At 44.2% G+C, this 14971-nt stretch overlaps 2 protein-coding genes across 3 annotated transcripts in view; one reads left to right on the forward strand and one right to left on the reverse strand.

Moving 5' to 3' along the window:
• Positions 1-3745: 3745 nt before the first annotated feature.
• On the reverse strand, positions 3746-4957 carry LOC105991276 (collagen alpha-1(III) chain-like). Its single transcript, XM_013023890.1, has one exon. The coding sequence runs from the start codon at positions 4955-4957 to the stop codon at positions 3746-3748; it is 1212 nt and encodes a 403-aa protein (XP_012879344.1).
• Stox2 (storkhead box 2) overlaps positions 4061-14971 on the forward strand; it is a 98993-nt gene continuing 88082 nt past the window's right edge. The window contains exon 1 of one of the 2 annotated variants that reach the window (XM_013024887.1): positions 4061-5698. In XM_013024887.1, coding sequence (XP_012880341.1) covers positions 5533-5698 — 166 coding nt within the window. In that variant the 5' untranslated portion in view covers positions 4061-5532. The remainder of the gene's footprint in view (positions 5699-14971) is intronic. The other variant, XM_013024895.1, reaches the window with a different exon arrangement.

Below are 14971 nucleotides of genomic sequence, written 5' to 3' on the forward strand. Positions count from 1 at the left end.
CAAACTGAAGACTAAATTCTCTTGACTCAACCATTATACCTATTTAGATATATGGTTAAATGTATTCTTTTAAGCACTTCAATTGTACTTGTAAATTTGATGTATTTAATTTAATTTTTTCTTAAAGTAGATATATAGAAGAAATTTTCCATTCTTAACAATTTTTAGGCTTATGGTTCATTGAAATTGAATGCATTCAGAATAGCTTATGGTTCATTGAAATTGAATACATTCAGAAGACCATGCATTACCAAGGTCCATCTTTATCTGGTAATAATCAATCTCTTTACCAATTAAACATTGCCTCTCCTTTTCCCACACCAGCCCTAGGCAACCACCATACTTGGTCTCTATGATTTTGACTGTTCTTGATATTGCATGTAAATGGGTCACACAGTATCTTTTTGTGCTAAAGCACAAGGTTTATGTCTCTTGTTGCAATCAGAAGATCTTTCCTACTGAGGACTGGATAGTATTCCATTGTGCATTCCTGCCCAACAGTGCAGTTACTACTAACACTTGCTATATTCTTTTCTTTTTAGTAATGGTCACCCTAGTGCTTAGTAATACTGAAGATTCTCATGTGCTTGTTGGCCATTTGTGTATCGTCTTTAAAGAAGTTGTAGCTGTAAGGACAATGAGCAACCATAAATAGGACAAGTGTCCCTCGCCCTGTGGTATTCACATTTTTGTAACAAACTCATTTAATCACTAAAACTCCTATAAAGTCTTAAATGAAGAGAGTTTCAAAGACAAATTTCTTTTTTAAAATAAGTTTTTATTGTAAAAATACTGTACAGAGGGGTTACAGTTATATGAGCAAGGTAATGAGTACATTTCTTATCAAGCATTGTTGCCTCCTTCTTTGCTTTTTCCCCTACATCCCTTCCCTGCTACCTCCTCAACTACACCCTACCCCCTACTCCCGGCCTAAATTGTAAAGTTCGTTTTTCAACATAGTGTCTTGTATATCTCATTGATATAATGGGTCAACATGTATCCCTATTTAAACATTTTGTTTTTTCCCTTCCCCTCCCCAAATTATGCTGACATCAAATACAGTGAAACAGGGGTTATACCATGGGGGAGGAACATACAAAGCAACAAAAAAAAATCACATGGTACATTGTGATACATAAGAAACATTACATTAGAAACATTAGAATACATTAGAAACAATAGCAAGAAAGAAAAAACCACTTGCGTCCCTATCTTGGGGTTCATTTCGCTTGACATCGTCTTATCTGGTCATAGCTTTTGACCTTTTCTCCTTGGCTCAGATATATACTAGTTATTGCAAATAAGGGAAATCATAGGACCTATGTGTTTTTGGGCCTGGCTACTTCACTTAATATAATTTTTTCCAAGTCTTTCCATTTCCTAACAAATGGGGTGATTCAAAGACAAATTTCTTATACCTTCCAATTGAAGATCACAAATCTTAACTCAGTTACACAATTGAATTTGAATTTCAAAGTAAATCTGCCTCAATAGCATCTCTAATCTGATACATAAATTCTACATATGTGAAGTGTTCTTAACCCTGATTTAAAAACATTAATAGTAAAACACTGATTTCTTCGATAGTAAGTAAGCTTTCCCAGTATTGGATACTAGAGTCCAAGACTGAGATTACCTGATGGATAGTTTATGACCTGCATTTGATACATATGATAGTCTCAGGTTCCCTGTGAGGCCTCAAATGAGGAGTAGGGACAAGGTTTCATTTCCTTGGACTGCAGTGAATATTTTCATGCCAAAGGGGGATACTCTGAGTCAGGTCCGGTTCCCATCCACTGAATTCCAATAGCACTGGCTTCACAATATGCTGTCTGCTAGATGTCACCCTTCATAACCACATACAGCACTGTTACCGATTTGGATGAATACATTTCTTGACTGTCCCTACCTCTCCTGCTTTATTTTATCATCTTTATCATCTGCTCTGATTCAGCGAATTCATTTTAGTTACTTTTTTTGATCCAATTCTTCTGTAAGGTCTATTTTCAGAATTGGCTGAGCACGGCTGTAGTTGTCCTCTCTAAAGTGTCCAAAACAATTGTTTTTTTTTTTTCTCAATTTTAAGTCAAGAGTGATCCAAACATATGGATACAGGGCCTCAGACTTGTAATCCAAGATGTTCAAGAGGCTGAGATCTAAGGATCCTAGTTTGAAGGCAGCCCAGGCAGACAAGTCTGAGATTCTTATGTACAATTAGTCTGTAAAAAGCATGAAGAGGAGGTATAGCTCAAGTGGTAGAGTGCCAGCCTTGAACAAAAAAGCTATGTGAGAGCCTGAAGCCCCGAGTTCAAGCCCCAATACACACACACACACACACAGAGATTCAAACATATTTCCTAGGATTTTCCCAGTTGACCCTTCCATTCAGACAGACTCATGTCTCTAAGCCCCCTTCTGAATAGAAATTCTAAAACTATCACTTTTTCTTTGCTTCTAATGATGTAGTGATTCATACCACGCACACTGCACTTGGAATGGAATATAAAGCCTTTAGCTTGGCCTACAAGTCCTTGTATGATTTGGCTCTCTCTTTTCTCTGTGACCTCATCATGGACCTTACTCTTATTCCAGCTACACTGGCCCTTTCCTCCCCGCCCCCACCATTTCTTCTGAAGAAGCCAAACTCTTTCTAACCTCAGTCCTTTGTACAGGCTAGTCCCATGTACTGGAATCCCATCTCCTCCAATCTTTGCTTGGGTAGACCTCCTTATTCTGCCCGTCTATTTCCCATAGTGCATTTTCTTCATTGAATTTAGCACAGTCTCTGCACTTACTTGCTTACTCTGGTCCCGTCTCCACAGATCATTAGCCGCAGAGGGCTAGTTATGGTGTTCTGTTTGCTGGGTATCGATAATTACCTGCCAAATGAATATCACAGTTGCTACACCTATCACCAGTAGCTGTAACATCATAACTATTATCCTCGGTAAAACCACTGCGGCGCATGTGAAGTTCTGACGGGAAGTTCTGAGTAATTGTTGGAGCTATCTAAATGTCAATATCCCCTGCCCTCATTACTACAATTTTTTTAAAAAAAAATCACCTTTAAGGTTCTTTCCAAATTTGCTCTAATATAGTTCTCAAACTGTACTTTTTCTGTTCTTGGCATTTCTCTTAAAGGAGATATGTGCACAAAATGTGCCTTTTGGGAAACTATTCTAACTTTAGAAAAACAGTATTGAACATTAGTCAATTGCTTTTACAATTGCTAATCCATATTGATTGGTGTAACTAAAAGTTTTCTGTGAGACTGAGTGGCTATGTATTAATTTACCCCAGTATCTTTAGAGATAAGAATATTCTGACTGCAGGTTACAGAAGGGAGACTGAGAAACTAAATGATCAAGTTCTAGTTCTAGATTCTATGCCCCACCCCTCTCCAAGGTCCCCTAGGGAACCTCTTTGCCCTTCTCCCCTAATTCAGTCCTTGGAATAGCATCAGATTGTACTAAATCCTTCCGAATCTTAGCCATTTAGAATCCTCTGGCTTTTAAAATTCATAAACGATCTCTGCCTAAAAATATGTCTCTACCAAGGCTTAATACCCCTGTTTCTTCATCTCGGAATCCGTCTATAGGAAGCAGTATAAAAATGAGTGTGAAGCTTGTATTGTCACAGATCCCCTCCCTCTCCGAGGGGGTGGTGAAGGGGGGGGGAGAAGATGCTCCAAGGTGAAATAAAATACAGCATCGAAAAAGGAAATCAGATGTCTCTTTCCTTGTTTCTAGCTCGCAAGCATTTTTGGAAACCCCAATGGAAGAGATAAGCGGTTGGAAACGGGGGGAGGCAGGAAGGGGGGCGGGGAGGGGCGGAATAGCAGTGGCGGAGCTTGGTTGGGGTTCGCAGCCGTGTGGCCCGGCGCCTTTAACTCGGCGTGACCTCGGCGCCCCGGGCCCAGCGCCTGGCCGGGGCGGCGGGCGCCCCGCTCGCCCCCTCCACCGCGCCCGGCGCGCGCAGCATTGTTGTCTTCTGGCGATTGGTTGCGGGACCAGAGACAGCTGTGCGGAGCGGAGCGGGGCTCAGGAGGTGGGACCTGCACGCCGCCTGGCCCGCTGGCAGTGACGATCGCTCGTGGGGACCGAGGGGGAACCGCCGAGGCGCGTTCCAGGCGGGGGTGCCGCGGGCGCCCCCCGAACGGGGCGGACGGGTCGGAGGAGGCCCGCCCTCGGCCCGCGGCTCCCCGCGGGGTCGTGGCAGGTGGGCCGGGCTGGACGCGGCCGGTCTGCCCGTTCCCACGGAGACTCGCTTTCTCCGCGAGAGGGAGGGGCCACCCTAAAATATGTAAATTACCCAAGCGCTGTCTCCAGGCTGGGGCGCCAGCTCGGGTCCCGGGGTCCTCGCCGGCTGCAGGGTGTTTTCCATGCAAATGAGAAGCCTGACCGGATCGGCGCTGCCGCGGCCGGCGGAGGGGTGATGAGCCGGAGCCGGGGCGGCCCTCCTGCTTCCTGAAGCCCTTCCGCAGCGCTTCTGGGGCGCGCTTGGCGCGGAGCGGTGCGCGGGGCTGCCGCGCGGGGGTCGGTCGGCGGCCATGGCTCCCGTCGCCGCCGGGGTCAGTAAGTAGGAGCGTGCCTGTGGAGGTGGAGGGGGGCGCACGTGCGTGTGGGCGCAGCCCGCCACCCACTCCCCCGCGCGCACCGCCCCGAGCCTCGGGAGCAAGGAGATTGACGGGCCGCCGCAGTCGCCTGCACGACTCGGGCTCTTCCTGGATTCCGCCCGGAGCCTCGCCTCGCCTGGCTGCAGCTGCCGTCTGCGGAGCCGGGCCGGATCCCCGAGCTTCCCTGCGCTCCCCACCCCACCCCTCCGCCCCATCCGAGCCTCGGGAAAGGAAGATCGGTCGCCTTGGGACTGCAGGGGAGGGCAGAGCCGGTGGACGCCCGGGCGTGCTGCGGGCCGCGCGGCTGCTAGGCCCGGAGGGACACGGCTTGGACACTGTCATCCCCACGCCCGGGCGCTGAGAGCCTCCTGGCGCAGTGGGGCTGCCGCCGCCGCCGCCGCCCCTCCGGCTTCCCGGGTGCCGGATCCCGGGTCAGCCCCGGAGGCCTCGGTTTCCTCATTTGTTTGGGTCTTTTGTGCCGTGGCTCACACAGTTGGCTAAGCACTCCGGCCGCTGAATCGGGCCATTGTCTGCGCTCCCATTGCTTTCACGCTGCAAGTCTCGGCGCCCCCACCCCGCCCGCCCCCTCCCCGCCTCCTCCTGGCCGCGGAGCCTCCAAAACGTGCCTTTCGCCTCCCCCCCAGGAATCTGGAAGCTATAAGCCGAGCGGATTGCAAATGAAGTGTAATGCATTGTGGGACGTGTGTAAAATCGGAGCCTTCGCCGTGGGGGTGTGGGGGGGCGTGGGGAGGGCCGGACCCGCTGCTGGCGGTGTAGACGCCGACGACGACGAGGAGGGGCTGGGAAAATGTGCGCAGAGTCCGCCCGGGTCGTGCCCGCCGTAGACGGATGAAGCAGCGCGCTGCGCCCCGGCGCTGAGGCCCCGCGATCGGGGGCAGCAGGTCGCCCTCCACACCATGAAGAAGACCCGGAGCACAACCTTGCGGCGAGCCTGGCCTAGCTCGGATTTCTCAGACCGGGCCTCGGACCGCATGAGGTCCCGCAGCGAGAAGGACTACCGTCTGCACAAGCGCTTCCCCGCGGCCTTCGCGCCCCAGGCTTCGCGGGGCTACATGACATCAGGTTGGTCACGGCGGCGGTGCCTCGGGGCCGGGTCTGCGGGGCGTGCTCGGTGCGCGGCGGCGGCTGGGCGGCGGGGGAAAAGCGGGAAGGGGGGGGGTTGCTTGGAGCCGAGGACCCGCGGTGATGGATGCGCTAAGTTATAGGGAAAGCAGGGGAAAAATTAGCTCACATCCACCATTTTGTACCTCTGCAAGATTCACAGCAGGCCCTCTTCCTATGGGGTTGGAGTACTATTAGTTAGGTGAAATCGGGGGTTGCGGGCGGGTGGAGGCGGTGGGGGAGGGGGAGACGAGCCAGGCCTTTGGGGGCTGCAGGGGGATCAATGACCGCAAGCCCCCCCCCCCAACGCAGCAGCCTCCTTGAGCTTTGTGCGAGAGCCCGAGTTCGGGGTCTCCCGCAGCACCAGGCTCCCAGGCTCCTGCAGTGTGACCAGGTCCACCTTAGTGGTCATTTACACAATCCTCTCATCGGCCTTTAAAAAAATAAAAAAATGGGAGCAGGTTCCACGCGCCCTTCTGGATTCGAGTCAGGGGAAGAGGGGTGCACGCAGATATCTCAGGCTCGTCCGGTTTGCACGCAGGGAACTAGGCTGGAGCTCATGGAAGGCATTCTGTGGGGTTAATGGTGTGGATTGAAGACTCCGCCTGATTGTGCGTGGATTGAACCTATGTGGCTTTGGATTCGGTTGCTTGGAAAAGAATGGAGGCTGTGTCGTGAATCTGCATGTCAGACAGGAAGGACAAACAAAACGGTCAGTGGAAGTGGAGGCCTCAACATAGATTTCGTCTTAAAAATGCAGTGTGCCCTGAAAAGCCTTTCTGAATGGGCCCCGTTCCCTGTGGAAATAACGACAGAATGGCTTTGGTTTGCGATGGGGGAACCCAGTGATAAGGAGATGCTGGAGGAGGAAAATCCCAGAAATCTTTTATTGCTTTCCCAGCTCTTCCTTCTTGCTTACCACTTGTCTGTAATGATATGGAAAACATCAGGGTTGTTTTTTTATTATTTGTTTTTCATTGTGAATATCATTGATTTGCTTCTAAGATCCAGTGTAATGGAAGAAACAAGCTTTTTATTTTAAATCACATACCAAATCATTCTAAGTCCTGTCTTAACTGGAAAAGATGGTTTTAAGCTGGTGATTGGTTCTTACAGGCACGCTTTACTGTCTTCCTCCTAAAGCAGCAAGTCCTTTTAAACTGGGGTCACTATCTCATGCTTTAACAATGTCTTGTGACCACATTTCCACATACAAAGCCTAAGTATAATAACTTATCTTTTTTTTTAAATTGCAAAATCAGGCGACAGAAGGATGTTCTACTATTTTGGCAATAAGGCTTCCTTGCTTTTTCTCTTTCATGAAAAGCCAAATTTGTAAAGGAAGTGACAACTACAGTTTATACTTCAGTAATTTAAGACCCTGCTGTGGTTACTGTATTCTTCAGACTTGTGTCAGTAAATTCTAAAATATACCTAGATCCAAATCTAACCACAAAATACATATGTACACAGATCCATGTCTGTACTGAGTGAATCCAGGCTTCACATGCTTAGGGGTTGAATGTCTTCATTCCATTTTGACCTCCCCCTCCTTTTCTGTCCCTCTTAAATAAACAGTGTCAAAAGTAAGCATAAAGCAATTGGGGGGCAGTGCCCACCATTTCTTCAACAAACCTGCAAGACTCTAATAATTTCAGGCACATTCCCATGGAGCCTATTTTTATCTCTCTTGACATTGCTTCATTATGATTACATTTTCCATCTTTGTAGAAGAACTCTTTGCTGTTTCTGGTGTTGCAAGACATTTTTCCAGGGCTTAAGGAAGATGCTTTTAATTTTATATGATTCTCTGGTTTCAGCTCTAGATCTGTGTGTGGTGAGTTGGTCTTTTGGTGATCCTGAAAGTTAACCTGTTTCAGGTTGGTGGCTCTTCATGCAGATTCCATGTTAGGTTACTGCTGAGAATACAAGAGCCCCTGAAGAGCTGTGTCATTCATTCAGCATTTTATGAGGTGCCCACTCAGGGTAAAGCACTTTGTTCTACATCCTTATGGGGTCACTGGATTGGATAGAATATATGAGTTTTATATAGGGAGGGAGAGATATTATTTTTCCTTTATGTTAGATGTCAGCTAGTACATGGAATAAAAAGCAGGTGTTGGTGTTAATGGAAAGAAACAGTAAATATGAAGACAAACTCCAACAATCAACATTGAAAAGAGTAGATGGAATCTTTCTTATATGCAAGTTTTGGGGAAATGTAGCATGGCAGGATGAGTATCTAATCTATTTTCTTTTCAAATAAGGATCTTTTCAACATAGGAGAGTTAATAGAAGTCAATGCTGTATTGAAACAGTTTGAGATCATTTATAAGTTCTCTTCCCCTTAGGAGATTAAAATGTATCAAATGTATTAAAATGTATCACTATGGGTACAACAGAACCTTTGGCACATAAAATAGAAAAGAAGCAACTTTTAATATTTTTTCCTTTCTCTTTGTCCAATCATTTGGTTTAGTGATTACTCATCATCTTTCTTTTGCTGTGGGTAAATGTATTTGTGTTCAAAAAACAAGATAAGCCAAAATCTGAAGAAACTTCAACTGAGCCTAAAGAAACTTCAGCTAAAGTTATTTCTAGAATTCCCATAGCAAATATCCCTGATCATTAAGAAGAATAAGCATTAAAAAAAAAGGCCTGGTAAATGAGAAATTACAAGGAACTTTTAGAAAAAGACACCCTTAGACTTGGTATACCTATGTAACACACAGTAGGTGCTTTAAGCAGAATTGTAAGCATGTGTGATAGCTTGATAATGAGACAACACCATTTCTACCTAGTAATAAGTAATTGCCAGTATGAAATGTGATTTATAGCTGTGGGTTTGACCTTTGGCCTTAAGCTCAAGATGTTGGATCAGACAACAAGAAGACTGATGAGGTCTTGCAAAGGATGGGTAGATGGAAAATTAGGAAAGTTTCCATCTGCAGGCCCACGATTTCTGTGTCTGCTTTTTAGCTCCCTATCCATGCTACCAAATCTAAAGTAATCCTAAGAGTCCACCAGCCTCCTAGCAACCAGGAGGTGTAAAGAGCAGGAGAGGAGTCCATTGTTCCTCTGGCATATTAATTTCCCAATGGTAGTTTCTGGGCAGAAGGTTGGGGGGAGGTGGGGAGGGAAATCTTGCCTTTAGTCTAAATTAAGATGAATAATAAATCCATGCATGGCATTATCTGAAGAAGAAAAGGGATTGGATCCAGTGTATATAGGGTTATTCTTCCACATTTTTTTAAACCAGAAAAACAAAAGAGATATTAATGGGGAGATTAAAGTAAAACTGGAAAAAGTAAAAAGGAAAGCTGTGTTAACGCTTAGTACTTTGTAGATGCCAGCCTACTGGTATACCTCTGTGACATGATTTCCAAGGCCTCAAGTGGATGAAGCCATTAGAACTTGCTCTGGTACTGTGCGAACAATCATTCATTCAAACGATGCTAACTTCTTCCTTCATAGTTCCTCCAGCAGAACCAGGGCTGTTTTTCATGTATAATACCACTAGAGTCATAGGGGCCTTCTTATTGATCAAGATTGAAAGTTATTTTTTCCAGTCTGCAGGTTTTATAGAACATGTTTCTAAAAGGCTTTGCTTATGAACCAGCAAGCAAAGTCCCCGGCAGTTTGAGTTTAGTACATGTCATGTTCCATAGTGTCTTTTAAGAAATAAAGCAGATTTTTTTTAAAAAAAGTACTGTGGCTTTAAAGAATTTGAAAAGAAAAAAACAAAAATCTCTGACTTAAGAATGTCAGTTTTTCTTTTTAAAGATCAGTTTTTTCTGCTGCTTTAATGAAGATTATCAGTGGAGAGAGATGACCAGAATACCACTTGATTGGCTTATTAGTTTTCATTTCATAGAAACAAATCTGGGGCCACATTTGACTGTGTTCCCCATGTTCTCTTATTTTAAGGAGATTTAAGAATTTTTCTGGGTGTGGAAGATGAACACAAACTTCTAATGTGGGCCTTCCACAAACCTGCCATCTCCTTGGAGGTGGATCTACGTTTGGGCTCCATGGTGGCTATGTAGTGACTTCTGAATGCTAGTACATAAATTGCTTGAAAAGCCCTTTTCCCTTTTCAAACTTACTGGAGTCACAGGCTTCTGTGTGCAGGAATAGTGCTAGGTGCAGTGAAATCCTGTTTTTTGTCATCCTCAAATCGTACGTTATGAGTTTGCATCTCAAGGTTTGCCCTGGTAACCGGAGCAATGAGGGGGAAAATGATAGATTAAGGTCTTACAGGTTAAAATTAAGTGCCAGTTTTCATGAACAACATCCTGTCCCCTCCTTTGCCTTCTTCCCAGAGATCCATTTTCAGCTTAGCTGCTCCAACTGAGTTTTAATTTGAAACTACCTTTGTTGACTTCTTTCAGGCAAAATGGAAAAGAGGAATATTACCCTTGGTGGTGAATAACTTTCTTCTTCATTTATTTCCCAAGAGAACTGGAAGGTGTTTAGTAAAGGTCACCTCTCTTGGTATTTCAAGATCTGTTACACTCTTTGTGAATGTTTTTTATTGGAAGTGAGGGGTAAAAGTAATATGAACATACTGCATGAGAACCTAAGAGTTTTTAACACCCTCACAGTGATTTTGGCCTTAACTTCCCTCACCCCACAGGCTTGGAACAATTCAGATAATGGAATGTTCTTTGGTACATGTAACCAAGGAGCAAAATCTGGTTAGATGCTTACCAGTGAGATCACTGACTTCTGAATTTAATAAAACTTCTGTAGATCAATCATAGAGACTGTGAAATAGCTAATCTTTAGGGTATACAATTGAGGTTCTTATGGTATGTGAGAATACAGATTGTAGTCAACTGTAAATTAACTCTAGCTACAGTACTACATGAACTCAATGACATGGATGATTTTTAAAGTAGGTAATAAACTTTCCCTTAAGTAGTAAATCCCTAGACTATTTTTATTTGACATTGGAATGTGTACCAGTTGGCCAGAAAATCCTATTGATTTCTACCATCTCAACATCTCTTCATCCCAGTTTGAATCTTCTGTTCTTCCAAAGGAATCATTTCTCCAGCCTAATCCATCTTCTAGGTGTCCCCGCCCAACCCTCTTGGCCCCAGAGATTTTGTGTGGTTCTAAAGCAACATTGGATGTGTTGCTTCCTTTTTAAATGTTTCTTGTGGACATGAATGATGTCCTACATAGATTGTTGACCACGAAAGTCTTTGAGGTATCACTTGCCCATTGGTTCTTCCTCTGCTTCTATCCTGTCCCTTAACCCCCTGTGTACCAGGCTCTGGGAGCTCTGTACCTTTGGCTCTGTCTGTTGCACTTGTCATTTTATGTGCCATTACTTGCAATGTTTCCCACATCTCCAAGTCTTAAAGCATCCCATTAAGCATTTCAGACAACTGATACCTCTCTCTGTCTCTGTCTTTCTATCTCTCTCTCTCTCTCTCTCTGTGTCTCTCCTTGGGGTCTTGCTATGTTTCTCCAGCCACCTTTGACTTTGTCATTCTTCTGTCTCAGCCTCCCTAGCAACTGGGATTACAGGTGTGTACCACCAGGCCCAACTTACCCTTTTAGTCTTCCTTCAGGTCCTTTCTGAGTGAATCACTCCTATAAGACTTGTTTTGTATGGATGTTATAGCAACACAGTCACATTGTATTGCATTACCTGTACACCTCCTGCATGGACAGAGGGCTCCTCCTTAACAGTACCTGTTGTAGTCACTGGTCCATTTTGCCAGCAACCACAAAAGTTGGCATGTATAAAGACTCAATAAATGTTTATTTGATGAATGACTTCTCTTTAAAAAACTTGGATGCAGAGATGTCTTGAAGTCTTAATGTGAGTCATCTTTTTTATAACTGTGGAAGTTAATAGATCTCTCTCTTAAAATCCTTCCCTTGGAGGATCTCATTCTGTGATTGGTAGATTAGACTGCCTGTCTGGGAAAGCAAGAACTAATAGGAATAAGTCAAGAGTCAAGAAGGGAGCTGGATAGAGTTGGTGTAAGTGGAATAAAGCTCAGAGACAAGGATGCCACTTAGGAGAGGTGACTTGGAGGAGGATTTCTAAGGCTGTGAAAGAGTGGGTAGGATTTGGAGAGATGGAAAAAAGAATTAGAAGAGGACTATGGAAGTAGTATGACCTAAGGCATGAAGCTAGAAATAAATATGTTTATGTGAAAGTCCTTACACTGCAACTTGGAGATGTAACCAGAAATAATGTATATCTACGTGTGGAGGGATCTTGGGATTTGGGTGTAATCAGGAATTATGAGGGAGTAACAGATTTGTGAGACTTTGGGATGGACATGATAAAAGGGAAGGGAGCTGTGGCTTACAGGGTAGGAGCCATCCTGGGTATTGAGAGCTGTGATGAAAGACCATTATAGAACTAAGTTTCTCGACAGTATTAGGCATTAACACGATACCCAAGAGATTATTTTTAAACCATGCCTACAGACTGCTTTGTCTGAGACTGTTTTGTGCTGCTATAACAAAATATCTGGGCTGAATAATGTGCAAAATAGTTTATTTGGCTCAGGATTCTTTTCTTTTTTTTGTCATTTGTGGGGTTTGAACTCAGGGCCTGGGCACTGTCCCAGAGCTGCTTTTGCTCAAGGCTAGCATTGTACCATTTGAGCCACAGCACCACTTCCTGCTTTTTCTGTTTATGTGGTACTAAGGAACAGAACTCAGGGCTTCATGCATGCTATGCAAGCACTCTACCACTAAGCCACATTCTTGGCCCTGGCTCAGGATTCTTGTGTCAGGAAGATTTGAACAGTGTGGTGCATGTCCTGGCATCACCAACCCTACTTTTTTCCTGCCACACTGTCTGACAACATGGCTAAAAGGAACTGGCTGAGTGCAGAAGGAAACAGGCACAAAGGATGGCCTTTCTTTTAGCAACCAGTCTTGTAAAACCTAACCCACTCCCACTAGATGGGCATTAATCCCTTTCCAGGAGCAGTCACCTCATGATTGAATCATCTCTTAAAGATCCACTGTCTTTAAGTACTGTGTTAGGGGACCAAGCTTCCATCTAGTACATTAACCTTTGGAGAACAAACCTCACCCAAACTATAATATCTGTACTCCTGTGCACCTATACTGTTATTTGACCTACTTCTTTATTTAAATGAATTAAAAAGGAAATTCTCGCTGGGTGCAGGTAGCTCTTGCCTATAATCCTAACTACTCAGGAGGATCCAATTCGAAGCCAGCCAGAGGAAAAAAGTCTGTGAGACTCATATCTCCAATAAACTACTCAGAAAAAGCCAGAAGTGGTACTGTGGCTCAAGTGGTAGAGGGTTATCCTTGAGTATAAAGAGGCCCAGGGACAGTGCCCAGACCCTGAGATCAAGCCCGGACTGGCAAGAAACAAAAGGGGGGGGGAGAATTCCTTTTTTGTGAAATTGTGGGTTTCACTTGATAAAATTGATTTTTTTCCCTAATCCCCACTAAAATAAACATAAAACTCAGTTACAGATACATAACCAGTTAACCTCCTAAAATGAATCCTTGGAGCTGAGTGGAACCACATAGTGGAGGACAAGGAGGGTGTGATGGGAAGGAGGAATAAAAGAAGGAAGTTGTGGGTTTTTTTTGTTTGTTTGTTTTTGGTCATTAATTGGATTTAAGAGGTGAAAGAGGCCTGGACCTTGTGGATCATGCCTATAATCTCAGGAGCTTGGAAGATGGAGCAGGAAGATGTTGGTCCAGACCAGCCAGCCTAAAGCAAAATTGAGAGACCCAACATGAAAAACTAACAGCAAAAGGACTTGGAAACATGGCACTAAGAGGTAGAGCAGTTGTCTAGTTGTCTGTTCTCAATCCTTGGTACTGCTCAAGCGCATGTTTGTGTGTGCACGTATACATACACAGACACACTGTACACACATGCAGGCGAAAGAAAAGATGTTAGAAAAACAAAATAAATGACCAGGAAACTGGGGAAAGTAGAGCAGATGATGAGTTCTATTTTGGATTAACAGATATGTTGTCTGAGCAGGGAGGTAGGGAGACTCTTAGGCATACATGCATGGTAAAGGTTAGAGGTTTAGGTTAAAGGTCACTCATCCATGCACGCTTGCCTGTTAAGAACATGAGAATAGCTTTGCTTTTTTGTATCTATGTTCCGCTACTTAGAGGAGAACAGATGACTTAGGTTATTTTTATTTCCAGCAGATGGAGGGTCAGTTGCATTCCACTGACTCTGAGTTCTTAGGTTTTGAAATACCCAGAGAACAGCAGCTACGATTGCTTAGAGATTGCTCTTCTCTTCCTAAGAACAAAGTGTGGCTTAATTTTTTTTAGATTTGTTTTATTCATGTTTGCATTGGTTTCAAAGATGTTATGTTGTTTTGTTGGTAACAGGAATATGCTTTTGGTAACTGCAGTCAGGCTTGAAAAGAGAGCTATGCAAGAAATTGCACAAAAGATGAGACCAGCTAGCTATGTAAGTAATGTATATTTCAAACATCTGTCATATACCTATTCAGTGAGAAAATTATGGCTTAGGTAATTCATACCCACAGTTAAAATCTTCATTTATCTTCCCACTTTAATCCATGATGGCCCCTCCAGGCCAAGTTTTCTCTTTTTGAAGATAAAAGAGAGAAATTTGGCAGATGCCCATGGCATTAAGGGTAGCAGGATGTATGCCTGGGCTTAGGCTTCTGATGGCCACACGTTTTTGAGGGAGGGACCATCTAGCTTTGCAATTAACACCCCCACCTCGCCCCTACTGCAAATTCCTGTCTGGGTTGGTCCCCCTATGAGAGCTAATAGACTTTTTATGGCTTTTAGGCATATCCCTCTTTTGCTGTGAAATAATTTCATTATTAAAGTGAAGGCCCCCATAGCGATATGAGATGCATTAGATATTTGTCTTTTTTTCTTCTTCTTCTTTTTTAAGGTTCCTGGAATGTGAAACTTTTTTTTTGTTGGTGTAGTTTTACCCCCAAAAGATCCATTCAAACTCTAATGCTTGGTACCTATGAATATGACCTTATTTGGAAATAAGGTCTTTGCTGGTATAACTATAAGGTGCAAATATACAAATGCTCTTAAATGTTATAGGGTTCATGTTCTTTAAGCTAGAAGAAAAGAAACGAAGATACAAGAAAATCTCTGTGTGACCAGAGAGGCAGAGAAAGGCCAGAAGCTAGAGAGGGGCATGGAATACATTTTTCCCATGGATACCTCAGAACGAACAAGTTCTGCAGACTCTGACAC

Source organism: Dipodomys ordii, unplaced genomic scaffold, assembly GCF_000151885.1.
Source record: "Dipodomys ordii isolate 6190 unplaced genomic scaffold, Dord_2.0 Scaffold4, whole genome shotgun sequence".
NCBI classification, from domain to species: Eukaryota; Metazoa; Chordata; class Mammalia; order Rodentia; family Heteromyidae; genus Dipodomys; species Dipodomys ordii.